Source organism: Notechis scutatus, chromosome 4 (assembly GCF_049901735.1).
Source record: "Notechis scutatus isolate UNSWTSFEM ecotype Mainland chromosome 4, rNotScu1.2, whole genome shotgun sequence".
Taxonomy (NCBI): domain Eukaryota; kingdom Metazoa; phylum Chordata; class Lepidosauria; order Squamata; family Elapidae; genus Notechis; species Notechis scutatus.
In genome coordinates this window covers 52,330,203-52,344,077 of record NC_142012.1, presented here as the reverse complement: position 1 = coordinate 52,344,077, position 13,875 = coordinate 52,330,203, and the positions used below count along the sequence as shown (strand labels likewise).

The 13,875-nt window shown below is 46.3% G+C and overlaps 2 protein-coding genes across 15 annotated transcripts in view; one reads left to right on the top strand and one right to left on the bottom strand.

Annotated features, from left to right (window-relative positions):
- The window catches only part of PPP2R2C (protein phosphatase 2 regulatory subunit Bgamma), a 38,143-nt gene extending 34,451 nt beyond the window's left edge, over positions 1–3,692 (bottom strand). For both annotated transcript variants that reach the window (XM_087963469.1, XM_087963468.1), the window contains exon 1: positions 3,356–3,692. Coding sequence is in view for 1 of the 2 variants with exons in the window: in XM_087963468.1 (XP_087819594.1) it covers positions 3,356–3,428 (73 nt within the window). In the remaining variant the exon portion in view is untranslated. The remainder of the gene's footprint in view (positions 1–3,355) is intronic.
- A 7,260-nt stretch (positions 3,693–10,952) lies between these two features.
- The window catches only part of ADD1 (adducin 1), a 38,928-nt gene continuing 36,005 nt past the window's right edge, over positions 10,953–13,875 (top strand). For 12 of the 13 annotated variants that reach the window (XM_087963455.1, XM_087963462.1, XM_087963454.1 and 9 more), the window contains exon 1: positions 10,953–11,032. The gene's annotated coding sequence lies outside the window, so the exon portion shown is untranslated. The remainder of the gene's footprint in view (positions 11,033–13,875) is intronic. The other variant, XM_087963452.1, reaches the window with a different exon arrangement.

Sequence of the window (13,875 nt, the reverse complement as noted above, 5' to 3'; positions counted from 1 at the left end):
AACTCATAAAATATTTCTATGGTCTTTTTAGAGTTGCCAACAGAAGGAAGGGGGGAGCAGTGCGGCAGCTTGCAAAACCAAAAGTGCATTCCACAAATGTTTTCAGAGATAGTAACTAGGTGACTGAAGTTTCTGTCATGCAAAATTCTAACTGGAGGGCATGATTGATGACTCTGGGCTATGGATGTGTCCCATTGGAAAATATGAATTAGGATACACCCAGGGGGTGGAGGGAAAACCAGGGTCAAGGGTGGCAATGAATTATGTATCTCAGAGTCAGCTGCACCCAGGCAGTGCCGGAACGTTTACTCCTTCTAAATCTTATTTTAAGTTTTGGAAGTTCAGCTAGAGACTCATGATTTAAATGGGAGGTAACTGCCGGAGCCCTGACACGATGGTTCAATTATTTGAATCCCACCACTGGGGTTACTCCCTTATCCACTGCAGTGGTTCACTCAACCACGGTGGCCAGAAAAGTCATAAAATGGGGCAAAACTCGCTTCACACATGTCTCACTTAAACAGCAGAAGTGCTGGGCTCCGCCTGTGGTTGTACGTCAAGGGCTACCTGTACAGTCAAAAAGGAACCCATCTCATTTCTTTGCAGCCATCCTGAATCCCGTTCTGGCTGTGAAACACAACCACGCACATGATCTGATTTTTTTTTAAACCCAAGGACAACGGCAGAACTCACTGCAAAATCCAGCTGGACATGCTGAAGTTAGCTTTCTAACCAGTGGCCATTTTTCTAGAGCCATGATGGTGAACTTATGGCAGTGGATGGTGAACCAGAGCCCTCTCAGTGGGCACACACACTGTTACCAGCTATTCGTCTGGTTTCTGGCATGTGCCAGCCAGCTAGTCTTGTTTTCAGGCCATTTTTTTCAGGCTGTTATTTGGCTGTTTCCAGGGTGTTTTCAAGCCAGTTTTGGCCTGAAAACAGCCCCAAAATGGCCCCAAAACAGGCATGCACATCCCAGTCAGATGGTCTTCAGTTTTCCAGCACTCCGGCACACACACATGCATGCATGTTCCAGTTTGGGCTCTCGGTACCAAAAAGGTTCACTATCACTGTTCTCGAGGTTCCCTCTGCTCATCCTTTTCTCTCTTTTTTCTTTTCTTTTTCTTTTTGCTGATCTTGTGGTGGTGATGGTTGTGATTAATTGCGATCTACATATGAGAAACTGCTGACTACAGTGGCACAGCACAGTCCCGCCCCACTACCCTGGAAAAAAACCAAAATTCTACCCTAATGGAAATAACAGGCGAGATTTTAATCTTGCTGCTACCCACGTATTTATGTAGTCCTGCCTTTACAATTGCTCGCAGAAGTACTAATAAGAGCACCGACGTTCCATCTAGAGTTAACTGTGCCGAAGAGAATTTGAATATGAGAGAGAGAGAGAGAGAGAGAGAGAGAGAGAGAGAGAGAGAGAGAGAGAGAGGCCAAAAAATGTACGGATGGGAGAAACTGCGAAGGAAGCTCTCGAAGTAAAATGATTCTGTTACAAAACAAAATCCAAAAGCACAATAACGCCTCATGCAATAAATCCCAGGTGCCCAGCACCTGTTCTGGTTTCTTAGCGCAGTCAACCTTCAACCGACAAGGTTGACCACGGGAAATCAAACCAGGAAGGGTACCAGAGGGTTAGCGTAGGGTTGGAGATACCGTTAGGAGCCTGATTCACGATGGGCTGCTTCTGAGAAGGTTCCAGAAGGTGTGGAGCCAGAGGCCCAGTAAACTCTGGGATCTGGAGCAGGGAGGGGACACAGTATTCCTCCCCCATCTCATCTCAGGGGGGAGGATGAGCTGCCGCAGATCGCAGCCAAACTCAGTTTGGGGGGGCGAGTTGCAAAGACTTTCAGGAGCTTTGCAAAGGCTGGCCCTCTGTATTCTCACGCGTGCTGGTCAGTTCATCCGTCAGAGTCACGGCGAAGAGCCGGCTGGCCAGTGTAAAACACCTTCTCTTAAAAACCCATTTTCAATTGCGGTAGCTCCAAGTCGGACACCCCCTGGCAGTGAACTTGGGGAAGGGGTGGTGGTGGTGGTGCAGAGGCGAGTTAAGAGAGGGACAGGATTGCACCAAGCCGGGCTCCCCTTCTTTGTGCCTCTTTTGTCAGGGAGACCAATAATAGTAAAGGCTGGGCATGTTTTACAAGCTCGGGTTGCTGTGGGAAGGAGATGCTGCTTGGAAAGTGAGTCATCATGGCAGCGTGGAAGCTTAGCCAAAAAAAAAAAAAAAACCCAAAGGGAATAAATATACAGGCCCGTCAGCTTATTATTAGATGGGGGGGAAGGGAATTGGTCCCATTTGTAGGATCAACTATCCTCACCCTCATTCCAGGGCTCACCGGATCCGGCTGCAGATGGATCCCCGGCGAGCCCCGCAAAACCCGTCCCTGCCTTCCAGCTGCATCTCCAAGGCGGCAGCTGTCCCTGATGCTTCCTCCCCCTCCCCCCCAGCCCGCTTTTTAAAAACAGCTATCCCACAGACAGCACGACCTAAAAGGGCAGAGGGCTGGACTACAAGACCTCCAGGGTCCCTTCCAGCTCTATTCTATTCTAAAGCAAAAATGGGTGAAATGTTCCCCCACAGAAGAACCCGGAAGGACCAGAAGGAAAGCAGAAACAACACACCACGTCCAAACTTTCTCAGGGGTCGTCCCCCCCCCACGACTCCTTTGGGAGGAGCAAATGAACCATCATTTTAGAGAACCCCATGAATCTTCAGGTGTGCCTGTGCGGGGGGGGGGGGGGGATAGACCTTCTGGGGCCCTAGGCAGGGAGGCCATCAAAGGCTAGGTTTGTGCTGCATAATATTTGGGAGAGGGGAGGGCAGAGACAGGCTGACAAACATCCCCCCTCCCAAACACCCCCCCCCCCACACACACACACAATTCCCAGGCTGCCTCCCAACCCTTGGATAAAGATGCTGCAACGACTAACACAGGCACACCTGGCTGGGCTGAGCTGGCTTTACAACGGAGCCAGGTTGGCCTTACCCAGGGATGCAAGAGCCTCTCCTCTTTGCCACTCACCCCCCCGATCCCCGGGGAGGGGGCATCCAGAGGACCGGCAATCTTTCCCAGGGCAGGGAAGTGGCCCCTACCCCCAATCCTGCAGGGGTGCAGCTTTCGATACCCCCACTCAACTCCCAATCCCCCCTCCAGCAGGAGGTGGCCGTGCCCCATTTCTACCCTCCCTCCCTGTTTTTCCTGCAGGCGAGAGAGACGGGCGGGGGGAGAGTGAGAGTGGGCGCATCCTTAGCCAAATGCGCCTTTTGGACCGCTGCGCTTGGCAAAGGAAAGGGGATGGGGAGGAGCGGGGGAAGAGGGAGATCGGCGGCGAGGGTTACCTTCAGTCACATAGTTGTGATCCCGAAGAAAGCCCTGGTTGATCTTCGTGGGGGGGTCCGTCTCCTCGCCCATTGACCGCACCGCCGGATTACTCAGCAGCCGCAGCGGACGGGCTGACCCAGCAGAGCAGGGCGGAGGGCGGCGCGGGGAGCGGCTGCCATCGCTCAGCCCAACCGGGCAGCCCTGCCCTTGGCGGAGGAGCAGGAGGAAGAGGAGGAGGAGGAGGAAGAGGACGGGCCCCGCTTCATGGAGCCGCAAGCCGAGAACGCAGCAGCATCCAGAGATGCTCCAGCCTTAGCAACGGCGCCCGCTGGCTCCGGAGAGCCCCGCTGGAGCGGAGGCGGCGTCAGGCGGACCCCCGCAAGAGGCGGTGGCAGGGGTGGGTAGGGGCGGTGGGGACGGCCAGCCCCCCCACGGCCCCTCCGCCTTTTCGGAGCAGGCAGGCCCCTCCCCGCCGGACCAGCCAGCCAACCAGCCCAGGTGTGATTATGGAAAGCGAAGGAAGGAAGGAGGGAAGGAAAGAAGGAGGGAGGGAGGGAGGGGAAGGGGAAGGAAGGAAGGAAGGAAGGAAGGAAGAAAGAAGGAGGAAGAAGGAAGGAAGGAAAAAAAAAGGAAAAAAGGAGGAGAGAGGAGAGGGCCTTTGGGGTGGATGGGCCAGCAGGCGAGGAAGGGGGTGGGGGGAGAAAGAGGGATTGGGAGGGATCCCACCCTTAAGGAGGTTGGTTGTTGAGGCTTTGGGGAAAAAAGTTCAGAGAAGAGCAACTAAAATGATTAAGATATTGGAGATAAAAACCTATGAAGAAGGGTTGCAGGATTTGGGTCTGGCCACTCTAGAGAAAAGAAGGACTAAGGGGGGACATGATAGCAGGATTCCAGTATTTGAGGGGGGGGGGTCAAATTAGAGAATCAAAGAATAACAGAGTTGGGGACCCTGGTGGTCATCTAGTCCAACCCCCTGCTCAAGCAGGAGAGTCTATCATTCCAAATATTAGCCTCTGCCAAGGATCGAACTCATAGCCTCCTGATTCTGAGGCAAGAGCTCCACCTCTATATAATCCCTCTAAGTGCAATTGATTTAACCTTGAAGAGCGGGAGGTCAACTTATTTTCCAAAGCCCCTGAAGGCAGGACAAGAAGCAACGGATGGAAACTCACCAAGGAGAGAAGCTACCTGGAAGTAAGGAGAAACTTCCTAGCAGTGAGGACAATTAACCAGTGGAACAACTTGCCACCAGAAGTTGTGGGTGATCCATCACTGGTGGCTTTTAAGAAGAGACTGGACAGGCACTTGTCTGAAATGAAGAAATCTCCTGCTTGAGCCCTGGGGGGCTGGACTAGAAGACCTCCAAGGTCCCTGTAATTCTCTAGTCTACATTCTGATTCTCCTTCTGCCTTGGAAGAAGATCTTCTTTGGGGCTGGAATGGGGCAAAGTGGGGATCTAGGCAATGGAATGCTCTGAAATCGGGGCTCTCCAACCTTGGTAACTTTTCACAAGGCTTGTGAACTTCAACTCCCAGAATTCCCCAGCCAGCAAAGTCCCAAAGGTGCTTTTTCAGGAATAGAATAGAACAACAGAGTTGGAAGGGACCTTGGAGGTCTTCTAGTCCCAGCCCCTGCCTTGGGAGGAAACCCTACACCACTTCAGACAAATGGTTATCCAACATCTTATTGAAAAACCTTCAGTGTTGGAGCATTCACAGCTTCTTGAGGCAAGCTATTCCGCCGAATAACTGTCAGGAAATTTCTCCTTAGTTAGGAGATAACTTGACTTTCTTATCTCCTGAAAAAGCATCTTTGGGAAGCCATCACCTGCCTGCCTGAGGAGTTCTGTAGGAAAGTCCACAAGTCTTAAAAATTGCCAAGGTTGGACACCCCCTGCCCTAAATACAGTAATTCAGTCCTATGCCACCTGGGTGGTCTTTGGTCAATTTCCTCCTGGATTAAGTGGAAAAGGGAAGCCTTGTAGCATTTCAGACAATTGGCTGTCCAGTCTGCTCTTAAAAAAACTCCAGGGATTAAGTAGCTCCCACCAATTCTAAAGGCAAGGCTGTTCCCCAGTTCTCACTGTCAGGAAATTGCTCCTTAGTTTTGGTTGCTTCTCTCCTTGATTAGTTTCCATCCATTGCTTCTTGTCCTGCCTTTTAATGCTTTGGAAAAAAAAAAGTTTGACCCTTTCACCCTTGTAGGAGCCCCTCAAATATTGGGATACTGCTATCAGGTATCCACTAGGCCTCTTTTTCAACCATCCTTCATATGTTAGGTTTACCCCTTCTTCTTTATGGCAGACCTTCAAATATTGGAACACTGCCATCATGTCACCCCGGCCCTTAGACTAAACGTAAAGGTTCCCTTTGCACATACATGCTAGTCGTTTCCGGCTCTAGGGGGCGGTGCACATCTCCGTTACAAAGCCAAAGAGCCAGCGCTGTCTGAAGATGTCTCCGTGGTCATGTGGCCGGCAGGACTAAAGGCCGAAGGTGCACAGAATGCTGTTCCCTTCCCACCAAACTGGTCCCTGTTTTCCTATTTGCATTTTTTTTATGTGCTTTCAAACTGCTAGGTTGGCAGAAGCTGGGACAAGTAACGGGAGCTCACTCCGTGACACGGCGCTAGGGATTTGAACCGCCGAACTGTCGACCTTTCTGATCGACAAGCTCAGCCAATGAGCCACCGCATCTGTTCGTTAGACTAGGCACACCCAATTCCTGCAACCGTTCTTTATACGTATTGACCTACAGCCCCCTAATCATCTTTGTTGTTCTTCTCAGTGCTCTTTGTAGAGTTTCAACGTCTTTTTTACATCATGGCAACCAAAACGGGACACGATATTCCAAGTATCCTCATACTAAGCTCTTACTTCTACTTGAGGAGGGAGGACTACTCTAAGCAGGGTGGCCTGTGGCAGGTCCTCCCTGGAGGGATGGAGCTGCAAGGGAGAACCAAGTTTGTTTCAAGGACAACATAGATCAAGGGTCTTCAAACTTGGCAGCTTTAAGACTTGTGGACTTCAACTCCCAGAATTCCTGAGCAAACATGACTGGAGGAGGGATTCTGGGAGTTGAAGTCCACAAGTCTTAAACTTGCCAAGTTTGGAGACCTCTGCGTATAGCACCTAAGATTTTCAGCCTAAGACAAGGGTCTTCAAACTTGGCCAGTTTAAGACTTGTGGACTCCCAGAATTTCTGAGCTAACCTGACTGGAGGAGGAATTCTGGAAGTCCACAAGTCTTAAAGCTGCCAAGTTTGAAGACCCCTGACATAGATAGACAGGTATGATGAAATTTGCAGCCTTGGCTATCCTGCTGCTTCAGAAGGAACTGTTTCCAAGGTCCCTCTCTCTGCCTTTCCTACTGGTCATTTTCCCTGAGCCAAGCTCTTCTCCACTTTAGCTTAGCTGGTGTTCCAGATTTATAAAAATAGGAGACGGGAAAGATGCCAGGGATGCCCCTGCACTGCATCCCTCCAAGACAGTCACAGAAGGCCTTCCTGCCTTCCCTGTGTGGAAAGGGAACTTCACGAAGACAGTAGTGTCACTCAAACAGGAAACGCCCAAGGGGAACATCAGGCCAGCCGGAAAACAAACTTACATAGGAAAAGGAATCAAATAAAAGGTATTAAAGAATCTCTATAGACAAAAGCCTAAGTAATTAAGAAAACTAGACAAATAAGAAAAGGAAACCCTTACAAACACAGGACATACCAAATAAGCAAAACAAACAGACAAAAGACACAACAAATATAAATTACAAAAGAGACAGGAGATTGCCACAAAACAAATATGAAAAAAAAACATTATAAAGCTAAAAGAGATTAGAAAAAACCCGATAATACAATCTAACCACTCCGCGGAGTTTGCCTTCCGCACCCCGCGGAGTTTGCCCTCCGGCGGGAATAAAGACAAACTCAAACAGGATTTGAAACATTAAGCACAAATACAAACATTCACACGAAATCAACTCACAAAGGGAGAAAAGGGTATAAAAACCAGGGACTTACCATAAGAAGCCTGCTAGCCCAGGAACGCAGACTTCTCGCTGTCCCTCGCCTTCCTGAAAAATAAAAAGATCCAGCTTTCAAGCAGTTGTCCGTATCCTTGCGCCGGAGCTCTCCCTGCGGGAAAATCGAATCCTTGAAGGAAAGGCATTTTGGCACCTTTCAACACCTGCTTTTCCCTAGTGAACCTCCCCAAGTTGTCCCTTCCACAGGTGGACTTTAGAAGCATTTCCTTCTGGAGTAGTCTTCCCCCTATTCAAGAAAGTCTGAATGCAGATTGACAGGCACTTTAATAAAGTTGAAATACTGGAAATACCTTTAGTATGCACGATAGTTTTTTTTTCAATGGTTTTTGTTTCTCCTTTTTTTTTTTTTTTGCACACCCATGGTAGAATTATACAGGCCTCTGCTGTAGAGACAACTAGGTTGCAATTTTATTCCATTGCTAACAGAAACACCAAAACATTACTTTGATTTAGGCCCGGAGGTTTACACTGCCTGTTGTAATTCCAGGCAATGCTAAAACCATTTCTCTTTGGTATTCTTCATTGGTTCCTAATGAATAGAATAGAATATAATAAGAATGGAATGGAATGGAATAGAATAGAATTCTTGGTTGGCCAAGTGTCATTGGACACACAAGGGATTTGTCTTGGTGCAAATGCTCTCAATGTACATAAAAGAAAAGTTACATTCGTCAAAAGAGTCAAGAATCACCAGGTCCAACACTTAATAATAGCCATAGGGTACAATAAGCAATCAAATCATACTAGGAAACAGTCAATATAAATCATAAGGATACAAGCGACAAAGTTACAGTCATACAGTCACAAGTGGGAGGAGATGGGTGAAAGGAAGGGAGGATTAATAATAGTAATGCACAAAATAAAATATTTACAAAAAACAAAATCATATTTATAAAAAAACCATACTAGGAAACAGTCAAAAGAAAGATACAGGCAACAAAGTTACGGTCATATAGTCATAAGTGGGAGCAGATGGGTGAAAGGAAGGGAGGATTAATAATAATAGTAATAGTAATGCAGACTTAGTAAACAGTTTGACAGTGTTGAGGGAATTATTTGTTTAGCAGAGTGATGGTGTTTGGGGAAAAACTGTTCTTGTGTCTAGTTGTTCTGGTGTGCAGGGCTCTATAGCGTCGTTTTGAGGGAAGGAGTTGAAACAGTTTATGTCCAGAATGTGAGGGGCCTGTAATGAAGACATTATAGGAGGAGATTCGTGTTAAGTCTAGGTTGGAAAAAGATCAGGAATCTGGTAGCACTTTTCCCAACTAACCAGATTTATGAAAAGGCAGCAAGCTTTCATGATCCTGGATTCTGGATAGTAAGAAGGAGGACTGAATATTCTTCCCTTCTGTGCTTCACACTCTCTCCATTATCCCCTCCCATTTCCTTTTCCTGCACTGTGAATTTGCCCTGAAACAAAGCAGAAAAGCCAAGTCTTTTCAAAGTATCACGTATCACAGCAGAAATTTTTCCAATAGCTTTGGAACATTTTCCTCAATAAATTTTTAAAAAATATGTTTTTGACTCATTTCCAGAATTGGGTTCTCTTTATCTACTTTTAGGGCTGTGTGGGGACTAAATCACCTTTTAAGTCATATTTATGCAGGAATATTGAAAAATGCAAAATTCAGCACCACTGTAGCTTCGTACATGCTAACTGCTGCAAGGATATTCTATATGCTTATGATTGAAAAGGAGGCCTGTTTCCTTTATGGGAGAAGAATTAACCAATTTGTGTGATTCTTTGAATTTTTCTCAGTGCCCAGAATCACCCCTGCTTGAAATGGGAGGCTATATAAATTTAATAAATAAGATTTTTTGATGCCCAAAATAACTTTGTATGTTGTTGCCACCTTATCTTTTTTTAGTGCAAGTTTATAGGTTATTAGAATGAGAACAGGCTGTCCATTTACATTCAATCTATTATAGCTTTTAATGTAATATGTTAGAAATGGCTGTCAATATTAATTCTGCTTAAAGCTAAATTGGTTAAGTTCTGGAGGAATGGAAGAGGGAATGTCCCCAGCATTAAATGGGGTTTGGAAACTAGAGTAGTCACAGAACTTCCCATCTGGTCCAAATCAGATTCCAAAGCAATCAGTGCCATGGTTAAATATATTTATTGACATGTTTGCCTGTAAATAAGTGTTTTTGCATGTATATTTTGGTGTTGTTGTTTTTGCAGGCTTTTTTCTTCTTTTACAATTTTGTCCTGGTTTTTGTTGTTGTTGTTGCAATTTAAAAACCCTTTTAAAAATAAAATACAAACAGTGTGATGCCCATTGTGGGTGGGTGGGTGGAATAACCACAACCACCACAGCAATCTCAGCAACAACTGGCCAACAACCAGAGATCAAGATGGGCCGGTTAAAAAAAGCAGCTCCACCAAATTAATCTGGATCAGGCAGCTTCCTTAATAGACTGGGGGAAGCAATTGATGTACAAGGTTCCTCAACTTACAAGTGCAATGGAGCCCAACATTGCTGTTGCTGAGAGAGGTTTGTTCCTGTGAGTTTTGCCCCATTTTACAACCTTCCTTGCCCCAGTTGTTAAGCGAATCATTGCAGTTGGTAAGTCAGTAAAGTCCGGTGGTGGAGCGAATCGGGCTTCCCCACGGACTTTGCTGGTGGGAAAGAGAGATCCCACATGGATCAAAGAGGGATCCCACATGGATCCCAGGGCACTGCAAGGGTTGTAAATATGAACCTGTTGCCAAGCGGGTGAATTTTGATCACGTGACCGTTGTTGAAACAAGTAACAGTTTGTTAAACGTGAATCTGGTTTCCTCATTGCTCATCAGATCGCCAAATGCAATCCTGGGACATTGCAACTGTTGTAAGTACAAGTCAGTTGTCAACCTTTGAATGGAAACCATATCGAATTTTGATCATGTGATCATTGTTAAAGGACTAACACAGTTGTTAAAGTGAATCTGTTTTCCTCATTGGCTTTGCTCATCAGAAGATCATCAAATGTGATCCTGGGACACTGTGACCCTCATAAGTACGAGTCCGTTGTTAACTCTATCAATGTAAATCATGTGACCACGGGGGGTGGCGGCAGTGCTGCAACGGTAGTTAAGTGTGACAAAAAATGGCCCTAAGTCACTTTGCTGCGCTAGAACGGTCCCTAAACGAAGCGCTGTAAGTCGGGGACTACTTTTGCTTTATTTTGGCTCCCTCCGACGTGTCAGGGGCCGGATTGGAGGCTCATCCCGCCTGGCTCTTGAGGGGGAGACCCCTGGGCTTCGACGCCTGACTGAGAAGCCGAAGGGAAACCCCTTCATGCTCCTTTCCCCCGGCCCGGCTGGCAGAAGGAGGAGGAGGAGGAGGACCGTGTCTCGGAGAGGCTCCGGAGGAGAGACGAAAAACAGTCCACCTCGGCCTGGCAGACAGGCCCAACTGTGAGGCCTTCAGGCCTGCGCCTCAGCCCCTTTTGGCAGTTGGGGGGGCGTGGCCTGGGGAGAAGGGGCGTGGCCCCGGTCGAGAGGCGGCCTATCCGCGGCCTCCTTCCTGGCGGGCGGCGCCGTCCAATGGCTGCCGCGCTTTTTGGCCTGCAGACCTGCCAGCCGCGCCCGCGGAGGCGGAGGAAGGCTGGACCGCCGGAGCAGCCTCGACTCGCCTGGGCCGCCGCTGCCGCCGCCGCTTCTCCGCGCCAGGTGAGCCGCTGTGCGTGGCCAGGCCCCGCCGGGAAGGCCGTCAGGAAAGCGGGCGGCTTTTCGGAGGCCTTCAGCCGTTGCTTGAGGGTGGCGGGGAGGGGGCGTCGGATGGAGGCCCCTCCCCCACCCGTGTTTTATCCCCCTGATGGGGCGGGTTCTGGGGACGTTTCCCTGAGGGAAAAGGAGAGGAGAGGGGGCCAAGGTGAGGAGGGGGAGGGAAAGACACCCCCCCACACACACAGACGGCTTGTGTAAGGTCGCCTTTACAGCCCCCCCCTCCCCCAGTCTTGCTGGCCCGGGGCGTTTTGGGAGTTGGAGTCCGCATCTCTGCAAAGCCTCCTGAGGTTGGGAGATGCTGGCCCGGAGGAAGAAGGGGGGAAAAACGGCTCTGTGCGACCCCCCCCCCACCTTGGAAGAGGAGGGGGGCGATTCAACCTCCGTTAAATCCGTTGGGAAGACACATATAACAGCAATAGCCCATGGACGATGACTTCTTTTTTTGGGTATAATTTAGAGAGAGAGAGAGAGAGAGACGAGATATAGAGATAGATAGACATATAGATAGATAAATGAGAGAGAGGGAGATAGATAGATAGATAGATAGATAGATAGATTTATAGATTGATTTATAGATTTATATACACACACACACACACACACACACACATATATATATATATATATATATATATATATATATATATATATATATATATAGTTATAGTTATAGTTATAAGAGAGAGACTAGATAGATAGATATAATAGACATAGAGATAGATAGATAGACATAGAGATAGATAAGAGTGAGACGATGATATATAGATAGGTATAGAGAGATAGAGATAAAAGAGATAATGAGAGAGAGACGATAGATAAATGAGAGACAAAAATAGATAAAGATGGATAGATAGAATGATAGATAGTATGGAATATATGAACAGTGTGATGTGGGTATCCTTAGCTTTCATACCAAATAATAGAAATAATATTGACAGTTTTAGTAATCTTACTTACATTAATCATCCTCACATCATTATATAACATTATACATAATACACTCATCTTTCAACTTCTAATCCTGCCCATGGACTTCTTTTTTTGTATATATTTTTAATTTATATATATATATATATATATATATATATATATATATATATATATATATATATATATATATATATATATATATATGTGTGTGTGTGTGTGTGTGTGTGTGTGTGTGTGTGTGTACATGAACAGTGTGACATCTGGGTATCCTTAGCTTTGATACCAGATAATAGTAATAATAATATTAACAATTTTAGTCATCTTAGTTACATTAATCATCCTCACATCCTTATAATAACATTAAACACAATACAATCATCTTTAAACTTCTCATCCTGCCCATGGACTTCTATAGACTTTTAGCTCCATTCTTTCCAAATCTGCCTGGGCTACAAAGTTCTCTACCAAATGACTGATTCCCAAGTAAGTGTGTGTGTGTGTGTGTGTGTTTTATGAGATTTGAAATCTCTCATCTGCCTTGATTTTTTTAACTAGGGTAGAGGGTTAGATGGGATTGGCCAATTGTGCTTTATTTTATTTTTTATTATTCAGCGGCTCTTCTCTTTTCTTTTTAGTTCATGAGTTGAGTTGGAAACATCCCCCCCACCCTAATTTTATCCTGAATTAGGATTCTGCTCTCTTTATGATCCTGTTGGATTAGGATCAATTGTAATCGATGCTATATAGACCTTAATCAAATGCTTGGACTGTTAATGTTCAGCATGATTGTCGTCTTTCAAATGAGCCGGGAAAGCTTTCCAAATTGACAGATCCTCAACTGATGTCCTAAGGCAATGTTTAATTAAAATCTCACATTGTTAAGATTATTCGTATCTTCTGGTTATATATTAGCAATAGCAATAGCCCTATATCGCTACACGGTGCTTTAATGCCCTCCCTAAGAGGTTTACAGAGTCAGCCTCTTGCCCCCAACAATCTGGGTCCTCGTTTTACCCACCTCAGAAGGACGGAAAGTTGAGTCAAACTTGAGGCAGTCAGGATTGAACTTCTGGTAATGGGCAGAGTTAGCCTGGAAGACTGAAAAGATTCTAACCACTGTGCCACCACGGCTCTTGCCATTTAATAATTTTTATTACCTTACTTGTTTTATGGCAGACCCCTTGGTCCTGGGGAACTCTAAACATTTATCTTTTTTTTTTTTTTTTGCCTTTGCCTTTTCTGACTTGTGCTGATCTATTTTCCTGGACTGAATACAAGTAGTCCTCAACTTACAGCAGTTCACTTGGTCACTGTTTGAAGTTACAACAGCACTGAAATAAGTGACTTAGGACCGTTTTTCACACTTATGACCTTTGCAACATTCACATGGTCACGTGATTTACAATCAGATGCTTGACAGAATGGTTCGTATTTATGATGGTTTCAGTGTCCCAGGATCATGTCATCGTATTTTGTGATCTTATGGCCAGCAACGTCCATGGGGAGGTCAGATTCACTTAATAATCGCGTTACTAATTGAACAATGGCAGGGATTCACTTAACAAATGTGGCAAGAAAAGTCGACAAATGGAACAAAACTTACTTTAACAAGTTTCTCGCTTAGCAACATAATTTCTGGTCTCAATTGTTGTAAGTCAAGAACTACCTGTGGCCTGTTTGGTACAAAGTGTTCTGGAATGAGTGGTTGCCACGTAGGAAAACGAGTTGCCATATATCTTCCCTGGTATTCATGGAGTAGATGCTGGAGCATGACATTTAGGGAATTAATGCTGTGTCTGTATCAATGGTTTGTGATTGGCTATCACCCAGTGGTGACTTAGCACTTAAGGGCTGCC